This window comes from Harpia harpyja, chromosome 5 (assembly GCF_026419915.1).
Source record: "Harpia harpyja isolate bHarHar1 chromosome 5, bHarHar1 primary haplotype, whole genome shotgun sequence".
Lineage (NCBI taxonomy): Eukaryota > Metazoa > Chordata > Aves > Accipitriformes > Accipitridae > Harpia > Harpia harpyja.
In genome coordinates, this window is record NC_068944.1 from 47,124,722 (window position 1) to 47,142,415 (window position 17,694).

The 17,694-nt window shown below is 41.0% G+C and overlaps 1 protein-coding gene across 1 annotated transcript in view; it reads left to right on the plus strand.

Annotated features, from left to right (window-relative positions):
• Nucleotides 1-15,828, plus strand: part of STMN2 (stathmin 2) — a 40,593-nt gene extending 24,765 nt beyond the window's left edge. The window contains exons 2-5 of the mRNA XM_052788454.1: nt 659-754; nt 1,392-1,564; nt 11,395-11,586; nt 14,472-15,828. Coding sequence (XP_052644414.1) covers nt 659-754; nt 1,392-1,564; nt 11,395-11,586; nt 14,472-14,531 — 521 coding nt within the window. The 3' untranslated portion in view covers nt 14,532-15,828. The remainder of the gene's footprint in view (nt 1-658; nt 755-1,391; nt 1,565-11,394; nt 11,587-14,471) is intronic.
• Nucleotides 15,829-17,694: the final 1,866 nt, after the last annotated feature.

Here is a 17,694-nt window from a genome sequence, read left to right on the forward strand (position 1 = left end):
TAAAGGTAAATTACAAGGGTATTTGTTGCATCAAGTGATATAAACTAGACCCGAGTATGGAAGCGACATGTTTTGGCCAGTAAATGAAGAAGGAAAAGCTTTCTTTCAAGTCATTACGCATATTAAGGACATTATGCAAAGGATTTGATAAATGTATCCTCATTTCTGGTTTTATTTTTAATTATCTGGATGACATTTTCATTTGTAACAGATAATGTCTTTAGCATCTGCCTATGGCAACACATGGGCAGCATTTCAGAGCTGTTCTCAATTGCATTTGGATATGTCAGAGAATTTGTAAGAGCTTCATGTCTCTCCACCTGCCAGGAGAGAGTGTAGTCATGGCACTCTTCCAATGCTAAATACATTTCCTAGTAGCCATATTCATTTTCTATAAACCACAGAGAACGGTCTGCATTACACCCAAGTCTGAGGTCATGTAGGAGATCAGAAGCAGTCCCTGCAGTACTGAGCATCTCATGTGTGATTTGATAAAGGCTCAATGTTCAGAAGAAATAGTTGAAAGTAAATATTCTAGAGAAATCTGCCAGATGGGTGATAGACCTGATTTGCTGGTACCCAGCCAGCCACCTCAGCTAGAAATTCACTAAGGAGGAGCTGGGGAAGTGAAGCATGCTAACAAGATCTCTCATTTCAGCTTACAAGGAAAAGATGAAGGAGCTGTCCATGCTCTCTCTGATCTGCTCCTGTTTTTACCCGGAACCTCGCAACATGAACATCTATAAATATGATGGTGAGTGGCTTTCACTGGAAATCATCCTGCAGGTCAGATAATGTGCTAGAGCTGGGAAATAACTTACCTCACCATCCCAGTCCATAGTGTTAGTCAGTGGATATTTTGCTGATGTAACAATTTATTTGCTGCTTTGGGCTATTACTATCTACTGATTGTGTATTACCCGTGATGCTGGATATTGTTCCTAATAGCAACTAACTAAACTCTTAAAGCTAGCCCTCTCATACTGAGCTGTACTTTTCCTACTACCCATTTGAGAATTACAGTTCTTCACAGCTGACATAATTCCCAAGGAAACCAAGAAAAGATGAAAGCATGCTTAAAAAATTAATCAGCTTGGGCACTGCTCACAGGAGGTGTGAAATGACACAGAACACCAATAAGCTTCCAAAACTGCTGTAAATTTTTATCTTTATGAGATTAAGGTATAATTAAGCTATTACAGATAAAATGGAATGTACTTCTCCTGAGAACAGTTTTCAGCCCATAATCTGCCATTGCATTTGAAATGCCCAAGGCAAAGATGCTAAATCTTTTGTCTGTACTTCTGATCCCACACTAACATCTGTGCTGCTTCTCTCCTCAATACCACTGAGGTATTGAAGGGCTTACCATTTCTCACTTTATTGTGCAGACATGGAAGTGAAACAAATCAACAAACGTGCCTCGGGCCAGGCCTTTGAACTGATCCTAAAGCCGCCATCTCCGGTCTCAGAAGCACCACGAACTTTAGCTTCTCCAAAGAAGAAAGAACTCTCTCTGGAGGAGATCCAGAAAAAGCTGGAGGCTGCAGAGGAGAGGAGAAAGGTATCTTTCCTTAAAAAAATGCTATTAATTAGACCTGACAGTGTACAGAATAACAGCCAAGTTTCCATTGCCATCACTAACCCACAGTGGCCTGCATGGACAAAAATTATTAACGTGTTTGAATAAACAAATGAGTTTATTTTCTTTCAGCAGCTTGCAAACAAACCTCACTGCTTTTGATGCTTGGGAAGTATGCGTCACAAAATACAGATAGCTATGGACAGGAGGCCCAAGTGGGTTCAAATACGCATGCTTACTGTGTGAGTGTGAGTGAGTGATTCATTCAGAGCATCTGTAATAGTTGCTGAAAACCAGTGCAATTCTTCTGGTGTCTTAAGTTTAAGAGATGGATGTGCAATTCAAACAGCTACTGTCTGGGCTACCGGACCTTGACTCCTTGCAGTGCCCCTGGAAATTACTCACAAGGCCTGCCAGAGGCAGCTAAAATGCCTTATTTATGCAGTATGAAGGCATGTCAGCCCTAAATAAAGAGCATTCTGAATCGTTCGCCACGCGCTTGAATGAAGACGCTAAGCATAGTGCAGCTACTAAGAGAGGCATTTCTAGCAGTCAGTCTCAATAGTGCTGGAAGTTGGCCTTGTAGGGTTATCTACAGACTAAGTCTTCCCTTCTTTATGACCTTACCCATAATGGTAAAACCCTGTTTCATAATCAAGAAGTTTTGTCACATAGGGTTTGGAAGGGTTGTTGCACCTTCTTTGCAAAGGTTAGCACAAATGCAGGGTGCATACAGCAGGAAGTCCACATGAACTGTTTCTTTGGCTTTCATCATGACTGATGTGTTGAAGAGGTCTTTATTTGCTCTAAGTCAGAGCTAGCTCAGATTGCTTTTTTTTTTGCAGAAGATAAAAGGCCAAATTCAAGGTCAGGTAAGTCGGGGGATGACAGGCAAAGCCAAGGAGACACTCACCATAGCCAGCCTGAATTGCCAGTCTGGAAATCAGCAGTGTTCTGCATGGGCCCAGTGTTTATGCTGTGTTGCACCATTTCAGGAAAGTCATGGCTGGCTGCAATGGCCACAGAAAACTCAAGATGTGGTAATATATTGTCCTGCTTAATTCATGTTTCCTTTTGCTATGGCACAAAAGGAGAGCCACAGAAGCCAGAGAAGCCTCAAGAGCCATAGAAGGACTTTCTGTGTCCTTCAAGCAGGTGATCAAAGTTATTTTGTGGCAAATCTGCTTGCACCAGTTAAATTGGAGTTAGAAACCTTCCACCTGCTCATGGAGTCCCTGGTAGAGGGTATCTGAAAATGAAACAAGCTTAGATGTCTCTAAGCCTTTCATTTATCTCTTAAACAGTGTGATTTGTTACTAAAACTGACATTTACAGAATCTTTCCAGATACGGACAAAAATGTATACAGAAGACCAGGGACAACAGATATGCCACAGATAGCACATGGAGCAGCTCCAACAAAAGCAGCTCCATTCTCCTTTCGCTCCTGTCAGACCAGAACAGGGTCTCTTCCAAGAAACCCAATGGAGTGATTACAGTGGTGTATGGTGAGATGTGAGTCCATTGAAGTCAGTAGATCTGGATTACTGACAAGTGCTTAAAACCTGGCCCTCAGATTTGATTTGCAGTGAAACCTGACTGTTCTGGACCTCACTAATTTGAACAATTCATGTAGATGAACACTGAAGTGTTGCCACATTTGCCATTTTTGCTGCCTTGCTAACACAAGACTGTATGCTTCTAATGCACACACATTAGCACTATTGCTTCTTTCAAAGAAATACTTCTGCCAGAGTATTTGTTTCAGTAGAAGGACATGACTGTATGTGAAAGGAATATGCATTTGCACTAGCACCTGCCCACCCAAAGATGATATGCCCCAAGGACTCAATCTGTGAAGTGCCTCTGTACTGAATACAAATACTCAAGTAAAGACATGGACACAGAATGAAATGGCAGCAATTAAGAAGCCTGATATTATGCATATACTTAGTGGGAAATATAAATTGAATGTTCCAGAGATTTCATTTCATTGATTCCATTACTGTTCATTTCTTCCTAAAGAAAAACTCATTATGCAATAAACTGGCAATCAGTGATAGCAATACAGACACCTGCCATTTCTTCCCCTTGGTACTATATTCATTTTGAATGAACATATAACTGAGTTATTTTAATAGACAAGATCCTCCACATTAGCATTGCAGCAGAAATTGCTGAGAAAGGAACAAAGAACAGAGTAAAAAAACTTCATTATATCACTGTCAAAATCCCTGGTGCTCTCACATCTCAACTATTGCCTTCATTTTTTGTCCTGAAAAAGAGTATAGTGCAGAGAAGGATAAAAAAGCAATCAGAGGAATAGACAATCTTCCATAAGAAGATAAATTAAATAGTCCACTTTTCAGTTTGGAAAGAGACAACAGATGAAAGATAAGATAGAAGTCTACAGTCATGAATGGTAATGAGAAGATGAACAGGAACAATTATATTCTGTTTCACAGAATCCAAAGGGGAAGAAACATTCAATGAAATCATCAGACAGCAACTTCAAAACAGAGAGAGAATCACCTTTTCATGTATTGTTTAATTGAGCTATATTTGTTATCACAGACTATTTAGAGATTATTAAAATATTATTTATTTCAAAAAGATAATAGCAAAATTGATAGAGCACTACCTTGTAGGAAACGATTATGTGAATGCAACCTCTGGCTCAGAAAATATGTAACTTGGTGACTGCTGAAAGCTAGGAAGCTCTATCTATCTATCTATCTATCTCAAGGAAAGGACCAGGCAGATTTGCTCAACTTCACCTACACTTTCCCTAAGCATTTTCCACTTTCTGCTGCTAGACAAACCAAGCAGACTTTTTCTGACAACCAGCATGGCAGTTGTTACCATACTTTTCAGGCTATGTACAACAGCTGTCAGGCATGACCATTCTAGATCGTGTCCTTCCAGCACAGTTCTAATTAAAATCAAGTATAACTAATGGATGAGAATCGCCTTTTCAGAAAAAATACTAATTGATTTCACACTGTTTAGGAATTAGGTTCTGCTCTGTTAATTAGACAATGTTCATTAATAAATTTTCAAACTCATGAGAACATCTACAGCAATACATGGTCTTCAGCAGTCTCCTGCTTATGCTGTTTCCTGTTTGTCATTCTTGTTTATTCCTTTTTAAGGTTCTACAGGGCTCTTTCCTTTTCTCCTCCTTTTTCTCTACCTCACTTGACAGTCATGACCTCATACTCTCGGACCAAATTGAGAGTTTCACCTGAGGCATTTTTTCCTTTTGCGCCACACAGAGAGACCCATTTGGGCTAGTTACAAATTTGTCCTTTCCATTTATAGAATCCTCTTTACAGCATGTCATTATTATCCCATTATTTTTTTGCCATATGTGTGCTATATTTTTCCACCTTGGTGGATAATCAGAAAGATCTTTTCATCCTTCTCACTTAAGAAATTAGATCACAGTGACATTGTATGCAGCAGAAATTTATTTCTTACAGAATCTTTAACATTTATCAATTTTTACCTGTTGGCCTTGAATGTTCAGTTGTTATTACCCTTGATGTACAGACTTCAAGAGCCATATGTTGAATTATATATCTTTATTGCCCATGTTCAACATACTAGCATAAAAATGAAACACTAAAGGAACGCACATTTCTACAAGACTTTGGATTATGGGAGAGAAATTGTATGTAATTAAATCCTTTTAATGGCTTTGTATTGGGATGAAATTGAATCCGGCTTGTCCCTAGAGCTTAGCGCTACAAAGAATGCAGGGGAACAGTCATATTTTTTAACTTTCATACTGTTGGATGTAGACTTACAGCTACATGAGTTTTTAATACCATTACTATGAAATGCTGCGAGATAAGCCCCCCGTGCAGCCTCGCCTGGGCGAGGCTCGCTGTGCTCCCCGCAGCAGGCAGTCAGCTCGGGGCATCTCTGCCAGCATCATGGCCGCACCCTGCGTCGGGCTTCAGCACCCAACTCGCTGCCCCTTTGAGCCAGCTCCACAGCCTGCCCAGAGGCACTTCTTAATACTCTGGATTAATCTCTCCTTTGGCATTGAAAAAGCCACCCGTGCTTTACCACACGGGTCAGCAGGCTGTTGGGGGAAAAGGCTTCACCAAGGCAGGGAAGGCAGTGGAGCTGGGGGACAAATGCTTCCTCCTAGACATTGCATGGGACCTACAAAACTGCCGCTCCAGGCAAGAGGAGGAGCGGAGAAGGGATCGGCACCTTCCCTGGCAAAAGTGGGGCTTGCTTGCTTCTTCCGACTCATTCCTGCTCTCCTCCTTTGTTTCCCACCAAATCTGTAAGCGAGCAGGCTGGGAGGGACAACAGGCACTGCCCAAGACATTTGCCTCCCGTGTTGCCCATCTACTGATCTCCCTTTCTGTTCCTGCTGGCCCTTGGCTGTGCTCGTGCAGAGGTGGAATACAGCAGGAAGTGCTTTTCCATGTAAAGTCCCAGTAATATGTGTTGGAATCAGCACCAGAACTGGGTGTTTCTGCTGCACTTTGATTTACACTGTAGCATTTCCATACATGGTGCTTAACCCCTAATGTTTACAAAAGATAGCAAAAACTGCAAGCCACTTCGCAGTTCCTCATCCAAAAAGCGTAAGCCTATGGAATATGTGCCTGCAGGAAGATGTTTGCTACCAGCTAGGAGAGGGTTTGCTGTGAGACACCAGGGTCTGTCTTGGAGCACATGGAGTCATGAGCAGAGGCAGATTGCATCCCAGTGCTGGCAAAGCTTGTCCCCACAGTCTGCCGTGGGCTTTGCTGTTAGTGAACAATCATAAGAAAAACTTGACATTGATCTTCATTAACCTTAAAACGCCAGGCCTCAAACTGCAGCAGATCACGAAATGCCTCAGCAGCAGGTAGGGGAGCATCAGACAGAGGGCTCAGGCGGTACCTCTTGCATCCCTCCAACATGCCTTGTTCACCCCCATGGGTCACAACCCTGAGCGCAGGAATTTTGTGCCAGTTGAGGAAGAGGGAGTTTTCTTGAATCACATCATGGATGGACTCTATTTTTTTTACTCTTGTCACGTTCTTAGTAGCCCTGGCCCAACGGTCCCTTGGCAGACTGGACAAAAAAAAAAGATCCTCATCTAAATTCAAGCAAAATTTTGTACCATCTAGTTTCAGTAGAAGCAGGACTTCACCTACGGTTACAGCTCAGATGTCTCTGACTCTCCTGCCGTATGGCCATTTCACTTCTTTGCGGGAGCATCTGCCTCTTCTTTGTGTCTCTTTAGACTGTCCTTGCTTTGGGAGAGGAACTGCCTCTCCCTGTGTATTTGCGAACTCCCTGGGACAGTGAGTTCTCACAAAAGCCAGAACAGGTGCTAATGTAGTACAAATAATAGTATTCCCAGTGAAGAATAGGATGTAACCGTGCAGAGATTTGAAGAAGCCAGTGCCATGAATGAGGTCTAACTTTAGTCCATTCCCCTGCTTTTATGTGGGAAAATCTCAACCTCAATTCCTTCCCCTGAAAACATCGCTACTTCAAGTCACCATTTCCTTCTGGTTAATGCCTAGGCTTCACCTACATTGCAGTAGGAGCCTTTAATCCTGTCTTCACATTCTGCTCCATTAATAGTATCTCTTAAATACACAAAACACTGAAGAATTCTAAGGTTAATGCAGCTTCTGCTGAACAATTGAATTTTTAAAAATCCAGCCAGTGAATGAATGTGTTATGAAAGTGGAGCTCTCATGACTAGTAGCATGCCTCATACATCCTAGTAACTAAGGATCCTGGTAACTAAGGTGAATGCATACAAGCTGAAATTTCCGGTTTAAAAGCAGTTGTCTGAGCCCATTTCTTGCTTAAAAGTAATCCTGTAATTTTATCTCTGCATAAATTACTTCAATATTTTTATCTACATGTCAAAGAAAAATAGATAAATGTGAGAAAATAAAGCACCTGTTACTCAGATAAGTAGAATTTTCTTCCTGTGAGTAATAATTAAAAAATATATGTATCTCCAAAGCCAGTTCCCATAAATAATTTTGCTCATGAAGTGAGTGTTTAGTTGTCTGCATCTATCTCTGGCCAGCTAAGTATGAGATGTGGATTTCCTTTTGAGGCAGTCATCTCTGCAAACTGAGGGTGCACATGATCTTCTAGAAATATGACTTGAATATCATAGGAGTTTGCCTGCATTAGCCATCTTTTTAGCACAGCAGTACATTTGTAGGTATCTGTACCAGGAATGTTTTGCAACATTTTTATTCCTCCACATCTAGCATTAGATGCTGCAGCTGTAGCTGCGTTGATTATGCCTTGTTATATTTAAGAAGAGTCTTCTGGGTATTCCCCCTTGAGTATTGCTTTTTTCTTTCTCCACCATTTCATAGTTTTCTCTCCTTATTAATCTTTATCTTTCATCCCATTTCCAGCCTTTTTTACTCATTTTCTCACAACAGCTATACAAGAAGCACTTATTGTAAACCAATTACAAGTGTGTTAGAACATGGACTATCAAGGATTTGAAAATACCCTTTCCAGCACTTCAAACAATACAATGTTGAAAATAAACTTGGAATAAAAACTTCCTACTTATGTTGGAATCCTGTATCAAGACCATGGGAGTCCAAACACAGCAGTTAAAAGCCAACACAAACAACAAAGGGAGTCTATTAATCCCAGCCCCGCTAGGTATCTGGGGTCATTCATCTACCCATTTCTGGATGTGTAGTAGACTTTGAACAGACAGGGTGGCCAAGTTCTTCTGCCAAACGTGTTGGAAACAGAAAATCGTTTGACAATCCAGTACAAAAACATACCAACTGCTTTCCAAAATTGTCGTAAGGGGATTTAAAAAATGGTCTGAACACCAGGGAAACAGGCAGACTCACAGCTGGCGTACAATGGCATTAGAAGAGGGATGTCAGTCTAAATGAGACTGTACCCCGTGGATGTTTTGTGGTGGAGAGGGGGGTCCCTTTATTTTGAACCAGTCCTGGGTACCTTGAACATTTTGACTGAGGAAAAGGAATGCCATTTAAGGCATATCGTAAAGGAAAATTGCATTAGGGGTGTGCAGTCAGTTTCTGAGCCCTGGTTTAGCTTTCATTCAGACTCTTACTGCTGCCAACACAATTTGCATCCAGTAAATACTGAATTAGAGTATAAGGATTTTCTTCATTATCATGCATTAGTGGACAAATTATTTTGTAATGTGTTGTCTTCTAGTGTAGCCTCCAGAACTGTGTGTGCTTTGATATGAAACTCTTAATTTTCACTGTTTTCCTGGGTTTATGATAATAAGAAGTAGTTCCGGAAGGCAAAGGGTTTGAACGGAAGAAAACAAATCCTGAAAAATGGGCAAGTGCCCCAAAGTCTCAAAGGCATTTTGCTACCTCCTGTTGAAAGCCAAGGCTCTTTTAAAAAATGCTGCTTATAGGCACAGTCCAAATCTTACTTTTTATTATAGCATCTCTACGGGCCCTGGCTATGTCCTTGGAAATGTCTGTTTTCTAAATCTGCAAAGGTTTGATTTTATAACACATTATATATACATATGTAAACACCATGAAATGGTGTTTCAAATTAACAAGTCAATTCTTAAACATTTAATGGGGAAGGAAATTACAATTGGTATCATAGTCCCTTTTCTATTCAAACTCCCAATAGGAAGGGGAATAGATACTTAGATTATCAAAGTTACTTTTAGATCACTTAAGTAAAGGGTTCACAAAATTCATGTCAGCAGCAACCAAAATTTAATGACAATAACTTTTCCAAAAGTAGATGAAAGGTTGGCATTGAATACTAAATTAAACAGAAAATGCAGAACAACTTCACAAGCACTGGTCAAACTGAGCCACCCAAGTTGGTCCAAAAATGGTAAAGCAAGATGAAGATGTTCAGTTATTTCAGTTTTATGTTGTATCAAATCTTTCAAAATAACTTTTTTTCATTTTGAAATAGCCTACAGTTAAATAAATCTTAAATGCTAAGTATCTGAAATCAAATATTGTACTTCAAAATAACTTATTTTTATTATATTATTATTAAAATTATTGGTAGTTTTGTTAAACTTATGGGGCTTCTATGATTTTTCAGTTAGTCTACAAAATTCCTTCTTTGCCCAGGTCTTCTTCCCTTTGGCTCATCCTCCTTCCATTCTCCACCAGTGAAACTCCCTCTGCTTTTGGCTGCACCTCTGGGGTCATTTTGTTCCCATTTGCAACATCTTTCGGCTTGCATAGCAGTTATTTTCTCTGAGCCAAAGATCTGAAAAATGTTTGCTCTGCTACTTTATGTTCAGCATACACTATAATGGAGGTAAGAGCCAGGAAGAGCCTTTGTAAGGTACCAACCATTTCAGTAGACCGTTTCCATCCGCAAGTGCTCCAGGGATCACAGTTTGAGAAATGAGCCCTTTACTGCAACCAGGCCAGAGGTGAAAGCAGATACATTAAGTGGCCAAGATGGATGAAAGTAGCTCTTTCCTCTGATCTCAGGCAAGCCATTACAACCTTTCAAAGCCAGATATGTTTTACTCCAGTGTCTTGCTGCAAGATGTTCTGCCTGGCTTTTGCAGCATTTTCTAGAATCTGCTTAATTTGCCTTATCAGTGCATTTGGCTTTATGTGTATCTTACCTTCGTTAAAATACTTGTTTTCTGCTCCTAGCTGGATCTCGCTCATGTAAAATAATTGCAGTCTTTTTCACTCCATTTAAAGCCACGCAACAGAATTTAATAGGATTCATTACCGCTAATTGTAATTATTGGTTAAAGCCCTTAATTTAGGCCTTAAACTAATTCATTTTTGTGGATAACAATGGCAACAGTGCATTGTGATCTGCACTGAAATACGCACTTAGCTTCCCAGAGCCATATTTCATTCCCCGTTTTCTGTTTGCTTCTCATGCTCCCTCTAATTTATTTTATCCAAAAGCGTACAATGTTATTTATCATTTCCAAATAACCCCTCTGAAACATACTGTCTTTTCGACTAGACTTGCCTGGAGGATGGGCCCAATGCTGCAAGTTCTTTGGCTTCTCTCCTAGGATTAGTGGTTTCATGTTAGTAATTTGATTTAAGATAAATAACAAAGCTGATGCTTCTGAGCAATGTGTTTACAAAGAAGAATAACAGAGTATTGCGCATAGGATGCATCCATTTTACTCCTAGCTGCAGTTTTCATCTTCCTTGCAAAATTTGAACTTTTAACTAAAAATAGATTTTTGTTATTTTCTATGGAATAAAACCCTTTTTTCCTTTCCTCATCAGTGAGATGAAGCCAAACATAAATATCATGGGAAAAAAACATTGTCTGAATTGATTCTGTCTGTCTTTCACAACAGTAAACTTCAAAGCCTGTTACTAACTATTCAAGCACTTTAAAAGGGTAGTCCAACCTAGGCAAAAAATGCACCTCTCCTGTGTCGGCAACCTCCCTTTTAACACTGTACATACCTTCAACCCCCAATCCCCTATCTCTAGAAATAAAATGCTCATAGCTAAAAGACTGCAGCTGTCAGAGGTTGAGCAACAGCTGCAGTAACCAAGGCAACCCAGGGCAGTAACACATGACAGCATTTCTTGTGAACAGAAGTGCTTCAGCCACTTCTCTGCTGCTGCCTCAGGCATGTACCCCACATTTAGCCAGCGCCTATAAGCCCCTGTTACTGAAGATAATCTGGTTTATACACAGAAGTGACCTTTCCAAGCAGTGCATATAACAACAAAGCAACAAACTTTATGCAGTTTCTGAACTCAGTGAACTGTTGCCTGATGGGGATTAGTTTGCTCCGCCTGAGTATTTCATTTCAGCTGTGTGTCCCTCTGTTTCCAGTCCCAGGAGGCCCAGGTGCTGAAACATCTGGCAGAGAAGAGAGAACATGAGCGAGAAGTGCTTCAAAAAGCTTTGGAGGAGAACAATAACTTCAGCAAAATGGCAGAGGAAAAGCTGATACTGAAAATGGAACAGATCAAAGAAAACCGTGAAGCTAATTTAGCTGCTCTTATTGAACGTCTCCAAGAGAAGGTAACCACACCATCACTCCTCACCTTAGACTAGAAAGAAAAATCTAATCAACGTTTTGAAGAGATGTTGTGGGTAGCCCTTATCTCGGTTGCTACACGTGAGCGATTTTTAAGTCAGAGCCCCTGATGGCTATCTAAACCACCACTCACTTTTGTAAAAGATTGAATGTCTATAATCACACAATCACAGGATGGTTGAGGTTGGAAGGGACCTCTGGAAGTCATCTGGTCCAACCCCCCTAGGGGTTCCCAGCCCCCTAGAGCCAGTTGCCCAGGACCGTGTCCAGATGGCTTTTGAGTATCTCCACGGATGGAGACTCCACAGCATTCCTGGGCAACCTGTGCCGGTGCTCAGTCACCCTCACAGTGAAAAAGTGTTTCCTGATGTTCAGAGGGAACCCCCCGTGTTTCAGTGTGTGCCCATTGCCTCTGGTCCTGCCATGGGCACCACTGAAAAGAGCCTGGCTCTGTCCTCTTTGCACCCTCCCTTCAGGTATTTATAGGCATTGGTGAGATCCTGCTGAGCCTTCTCTTCTCCAGGCTGAACAGTCCCAGGTCTCTCAGCCTTTCCTCATAGGAGAGACTGAGAGGTGCTCCAGGTCCTTAACATTCATGGCTCTTTGCTGGACCCTTTCCAGAGAAAGGCTGATTTTCTAGCTTTTAAGAAGTGCTGTGAACAAATGAAGTGTCACTTGTGTTTAGATTTCGGCTTTTAAGAAAAGTCATTCATCAAATCAAACAATTGTCCTGTGTCTGTAGTTCTTGGTTTTTCAGAGGAGAAAGATGAAAAAATATGGGAAAAAAAATCTTTCCTATGCATCAAAAGGGGTCTGTTCTTCCATAAGTCTTGCAGCTAAAAGAGAGTAAATTTTCTTTTGGAGATCTTTGGTACAGCCAGAGGAAACAGGTAAATCACAAACCCCACCATGCAGGACCAAGTATGCCCTTCTTCAAAACAACCCATCCACACAAGAGATGAACACACGAATTAAGATTTAGAAGTGTTAAGAAAAAATTAATTAGACCTGCATGAGTGATGACTCGTTTCCTCAATGATGAACTTTCTAATATGTTAGTAAATTGACTAATAGAAAGAAAATAGCTCTCAGTGATTTTCAATTAGATCTTCTGCATAAGCACCTCTGCTTCTTTGATAGAGACAAAAGTCTCGGAGAGTAGGAAAGAACAACAGAAACCAAAGGATGACATTACAAGTAACTACACAAAGGGGATAGGTCTTGAGCTTAGGAACTGTACCCAGATTACTTGACATTTTTGCATTGGATTAGTTTGCAGGCACATATCCCAAAGCTTATGAAAACAAAGGGAAAAGCCAATTAGCCATCCTTGAGGTCCAAAAGGAAATGGGAAGGACAGCTGAAGCATCCCTCTGTCCTAGGTTAATGTTAACAGACTGTTAGACCCCGTTGTCACACCAATATGATAGCATATGTGCATGAAATCCAAAGAAAGCTTTTGACCAAAGATGACAATAACTCATTTGGGAACATTTGTACAGACTGGTAATTAAAAATTGCATGACTATACAGTTTGGCCAACACAAAAGCGAACCCTGAATATGCAGGAAAAGGATAAGTGAGATATCTGGGTCCAAACCTTCAAAAGTTACACAGAACTGTGGACACCATGAGGTATTGGTATCTAGAAGTTCCTGCAATCAAAGATAACTTCTGTATACTGCAGTTAATAGAAGCCCCGAGGAACAAGTACCTTATGAAATCTAGCATTCACAATTACGGATCTTATAAGAACTGTGATTTACAGGTTCATTTGGTGCAATAAGCTGTCTTGGCCTGTGATCCATAGCCCAACTCAGACAAGAAAAAGATAACTGTTGTCTTCTGTGAATTTTTTACAATAGAAGACCCTCTAATGCATGGAGATACCTAGAGAGTGCCTTAAACTGAAGTCAGCTAGGGATGGATGTTTGCTTCTGTAGTCACCTTGTGCTTGTCATTTGGTTGTCTGGGGTTGTTTTCAGTGATCAGACATAAGAGGTAGAAGTCTGATAGTTTGACAGTTGAAAGGAGAGAGACATAAACCAAAAACCCTAAAACCCAGAAGCTGCCAAAACCAATAGTTTTATAAACACCCTAAGTAGAATGTTCCTAAATTCATTTGACAGCTGTTGTTCCTGACCACAGGCCTATTTCCATGGAAGTATCTGAATATACAGTGGCTCAAATAAGTCTAAATTAATTATGACTGCTTTTGTAAAAGGGAAGACAACATGGCTAAAAGTGGACAGAAGGGCTTAGCACTGACCTTTGGTAACGTTGTCCCCTCTCCATCAGAGCCAGAGAAAGAACGGAGAGGACAGCTAGCTTCATCATTCAGTCTAAGGGGGTGTTTGAGATGTTTGGATTGACACATCTTGGTGGAACTAAATTCTTGGACCTTTATTTATGGTTCCTAAATACTACAGATAACACAGTAACTAACACTTCTTCTGCATACAGTGTGCAAGCAATTAATTCAAGCCCACTCATCCTTCCCTATATTTAGTTTAACATCTAGGAATTCAAAGAGCAAATGTGAGCACATGGCACATCTTACATAGCTGCAAGCAGCACCCCTCAATGTGGACCTTTAAAATGAAACTCTGTGAGATGCTGAGGATTATAAGGGCATATCAAATAAAAGACTGAGCTCCAGAGCATAAGTGGAATGTAAGCATTGAACGTGCCTCAGGCTGGTCTGGTGGATGACACCTCTCCTGAGTTGCATCCTTTAAAGATGGTTGTGCTGTGAAACAAGTTTGGCACAAGCATCAAATGCACAACCTACATGGGTTGTCATCAGGAGGATCCCTGGGCAGGCAGAATGAGAAAGAGATTTGATTTTTCCTTTCTTGATGTTTTCCAGGAGAGGCATGCTGCAGAGGTCCGTAGAAACAAGGAGCTCCAGGTGGAACTGTCTGGCTGAAAACAGCAATGGTGGATGTGACCCATCCCCACCATTAGTAAACTCCCCCCGCCTATATTATTATGGATCATGCGATATCAGTATGGGAAATGTATGACATGGTTTAAAAAAAAAATAAAAATCAAGAACTCAATAAAAAACTTTAAAAAAGAAACAAAAATAAAAACAAAACCAGTGCGGTCTCTTTGCAGAATGATTTGCTTGATGTTTAAAAAACTTGGATCTTATTTTGTAAATACTTACATTTTTGTTAAAAAATACAAGTATTGCATTATGCAAGTTATTTCATAATCTTACATGTCCTGTAACAGGCTTCTGATGTTGTCTATTTCCACTCGGTTGAATTTGCTGGGTCTGTTCATTTGAAGCACCTCACGTCTAATTCCATTCCCTGCGACTTTCATTCCAACCCACCACGAGGTCAGTAGTAGTTCTATGGTGCTAGAGACCAGTCATTGCCTAATAAACTAGACTGCTTTGCCATCAATAAGCTTTGTTGAAACAGTGACTAGATCACAGGTATTGTGATTTCACATTCAGTTATCCAAGACAAAAGGCTCTTAAAATGTAGTTTCTTCAAATGCAACTTAACGCTACAGGACTCTGTAGTGTGCTATACAATTGAGGTTAAATTGCCACATGCAGTACTTGTTGCTTCTGCTTTTTGAGGCGAGAGGCAACAAATACAGCTGTGCAACAGAATGAAAGCAAGTGGGATCAGTTTGAGGCAAATTTAAGAGGCACATTGTAACCATCAAGCTGTGACAATTTTGGATGATGCCAAACAGCCATACAAATGCTAATTGTAAAGTGAGCTTAATTCACCACTTGAAAATTTATTGATGGAGCAACTAATAGATAGCATCAAGTGGCTTTATCTGTAGGTGCCATGATCTATGATACTTACCTGATGCTACCACATTACATGTGCAATAGTACAAGAAGCCACCGAATATTTCACCTGGAACCCATGAGCCAGTTGTTACCTTTTTTTTGACACTGCTGACTTCCATTTGTCATGACCTTTACTCTTCAGTGTTAGCCAACCCTACCTAGTGACAGACATCTAGGAATAAGAGGGCTGAAGCAGGAGGAATGACTAGACAGGGTGCTTGTGCCAAGTACAGTATCACCAAACCTAACACATCATCCCCAAAATAGCTGCAGTTTTGAAGTTGTCCCTACCCCCCTGGAGGTTGCTGCCTGCATATTCTACTCTTCATTAGTGCTATTTTCCTGTATGTCATTGTGAGCAAGCTGTGATTAATAAAGAATTGGGGTTCTGTGAACTGAAAAAGGGCTTGTCTCTTCTCTCGCTCCATTACTTCTCTGACATGTGCCCATGTGAGGTGAAAACCTAATGTAGTCATAAAAGCATGGAAATGAGACTTAAATAAGACGTATTAATAAACCAAGCCTATTTCTCTGCTAATACAGGACTGACCCCTGCTATGTGTTTTCCAGTGCTTAGGCTGGTTGTTTTTAAAGATTACCATATAAACTAAGCCTATAAATGTGACCTCTAGCACTGAGTTTATTAAAAAAGAGAACTAGCTACACATACATGCACGTGCAAACCTTAATCCTGTCTCAATGTTGGGGGGGGGGGGGAGGAAGGAATTTGGGGAAAGAAATGTGAATAATGTAACCTGGGTACATACCTGAATAGCTGCAGCAAGATTCGGGCTGTTAACACACTGATTTTCAAGGTAAAAGGGATTCATTTACAGGATTTATTGAAAAACACAAAATAGCTAGGGAAGCTGCTGAGCTGCAGAACTGAGATACAAAATTGGATCGGATCCCGTTTAGAACTGGACAGGTGATCGAGAATTGCCTCTAGGATTAGTTTTCTGATTTGAAGTCATGAAAGTGGCATCATTTACTTGCTCTTTTGGAGAGATGGGCCAAAAGCTCCAGATCTGCAACAGTCAGAGCCAAGCTATGTCCCTGGAAGACTTGGCCCACAGTCAAAAAGCAGCAGAAGCTGATCCAGGCACAAGGCTGCAAGCTCTGCCGTGTGCAGTGAGCTCTGTACCACAGAATGAAAGTACTCCACCTTGTTATGGCAGCTGGGTTTCCTTGCCTAAATTCCTTGTCTTTCTGGCAAAATTACCAGAAGTAAACCTGGCAGAGAAGCCAAACAGCAAACTTTGAATCTGGATGTCATGAGCTTCAATGTCGCCAAGCCTTCAAAGTTTGTATATTGCTTTAAGCCCCAGTAAAAAAGGTCATTCAGTCAGGTTTATACTTCAGTTTAAGGTCCATGATCTTGGTTGGAGGGCTCCTGGATTTTGGTTTCATTTCGCAACGGCAAGTCACTTACAGTTTTCCCTGTGCATTGACTTAACAAGCTCTGGTCATGCTTCCAGCCCTTTTCCTGTTTGTCCTGCTGGCTACGCTTGCTCGGAGAACAGGCCAAGGACACATCTCTGGTGCTGAGGCCAAGCAGGGCAGCCTGCCTTGCCTCCATGGGGCTAAACTCTCTTCCCCCACAAATGAGGGTGTCCACATCCAAAGTGCCTGTTGGGATGGTCCCCGGCACATGCTCACCCCAGCACAGACCCCGGAATTGCCTGGGAAATGCTTCTCAACAGGGACCAAGACTGCACCAGGGAAATGAGTGAAGAACAAGGCAGTGTGAGCACTGTAGGCCCATGTCACAACCCATGCTCTGCTGCGGTTCGCTTGGACCTTTTAACAGTCGTGGGTCTGGCCTTCATTTTATTAAGGTATAACTACATTTTGAAAGCCTGTTTGCAAATACACTGCATATTTAATCTATAGTAGCAAAAAGAAATACCTGGAGAGCTGCAGCGTGGACATTTCGTTATATTACTCCTGTTTCCTTATATTAGTTCCTCATATTGTGCTTTAGTACTGCCTTCCTAGCTTCTCCCTGCTTGTGCTAGCAAAAGTGTATTGGTTCCATGGGTCTCTCATGTGGAGTTACAGATTAAGGATCTCCTTGAAAAGTAATAAAATATTCAAAACAACCATTTTTAAAGTATTACCATTCTGGCTACTTGAAATATCTCGGGTGGTTTTTTTTAATTCAACGTCAAGCAGAGTGCTCAGGACTTACAGATAAAAAAAATTAGGCCACTTCTTTGATTAGCTGTAGATGCCCAACTACATGCCATGAGCTGTGAGCAGCTGATGC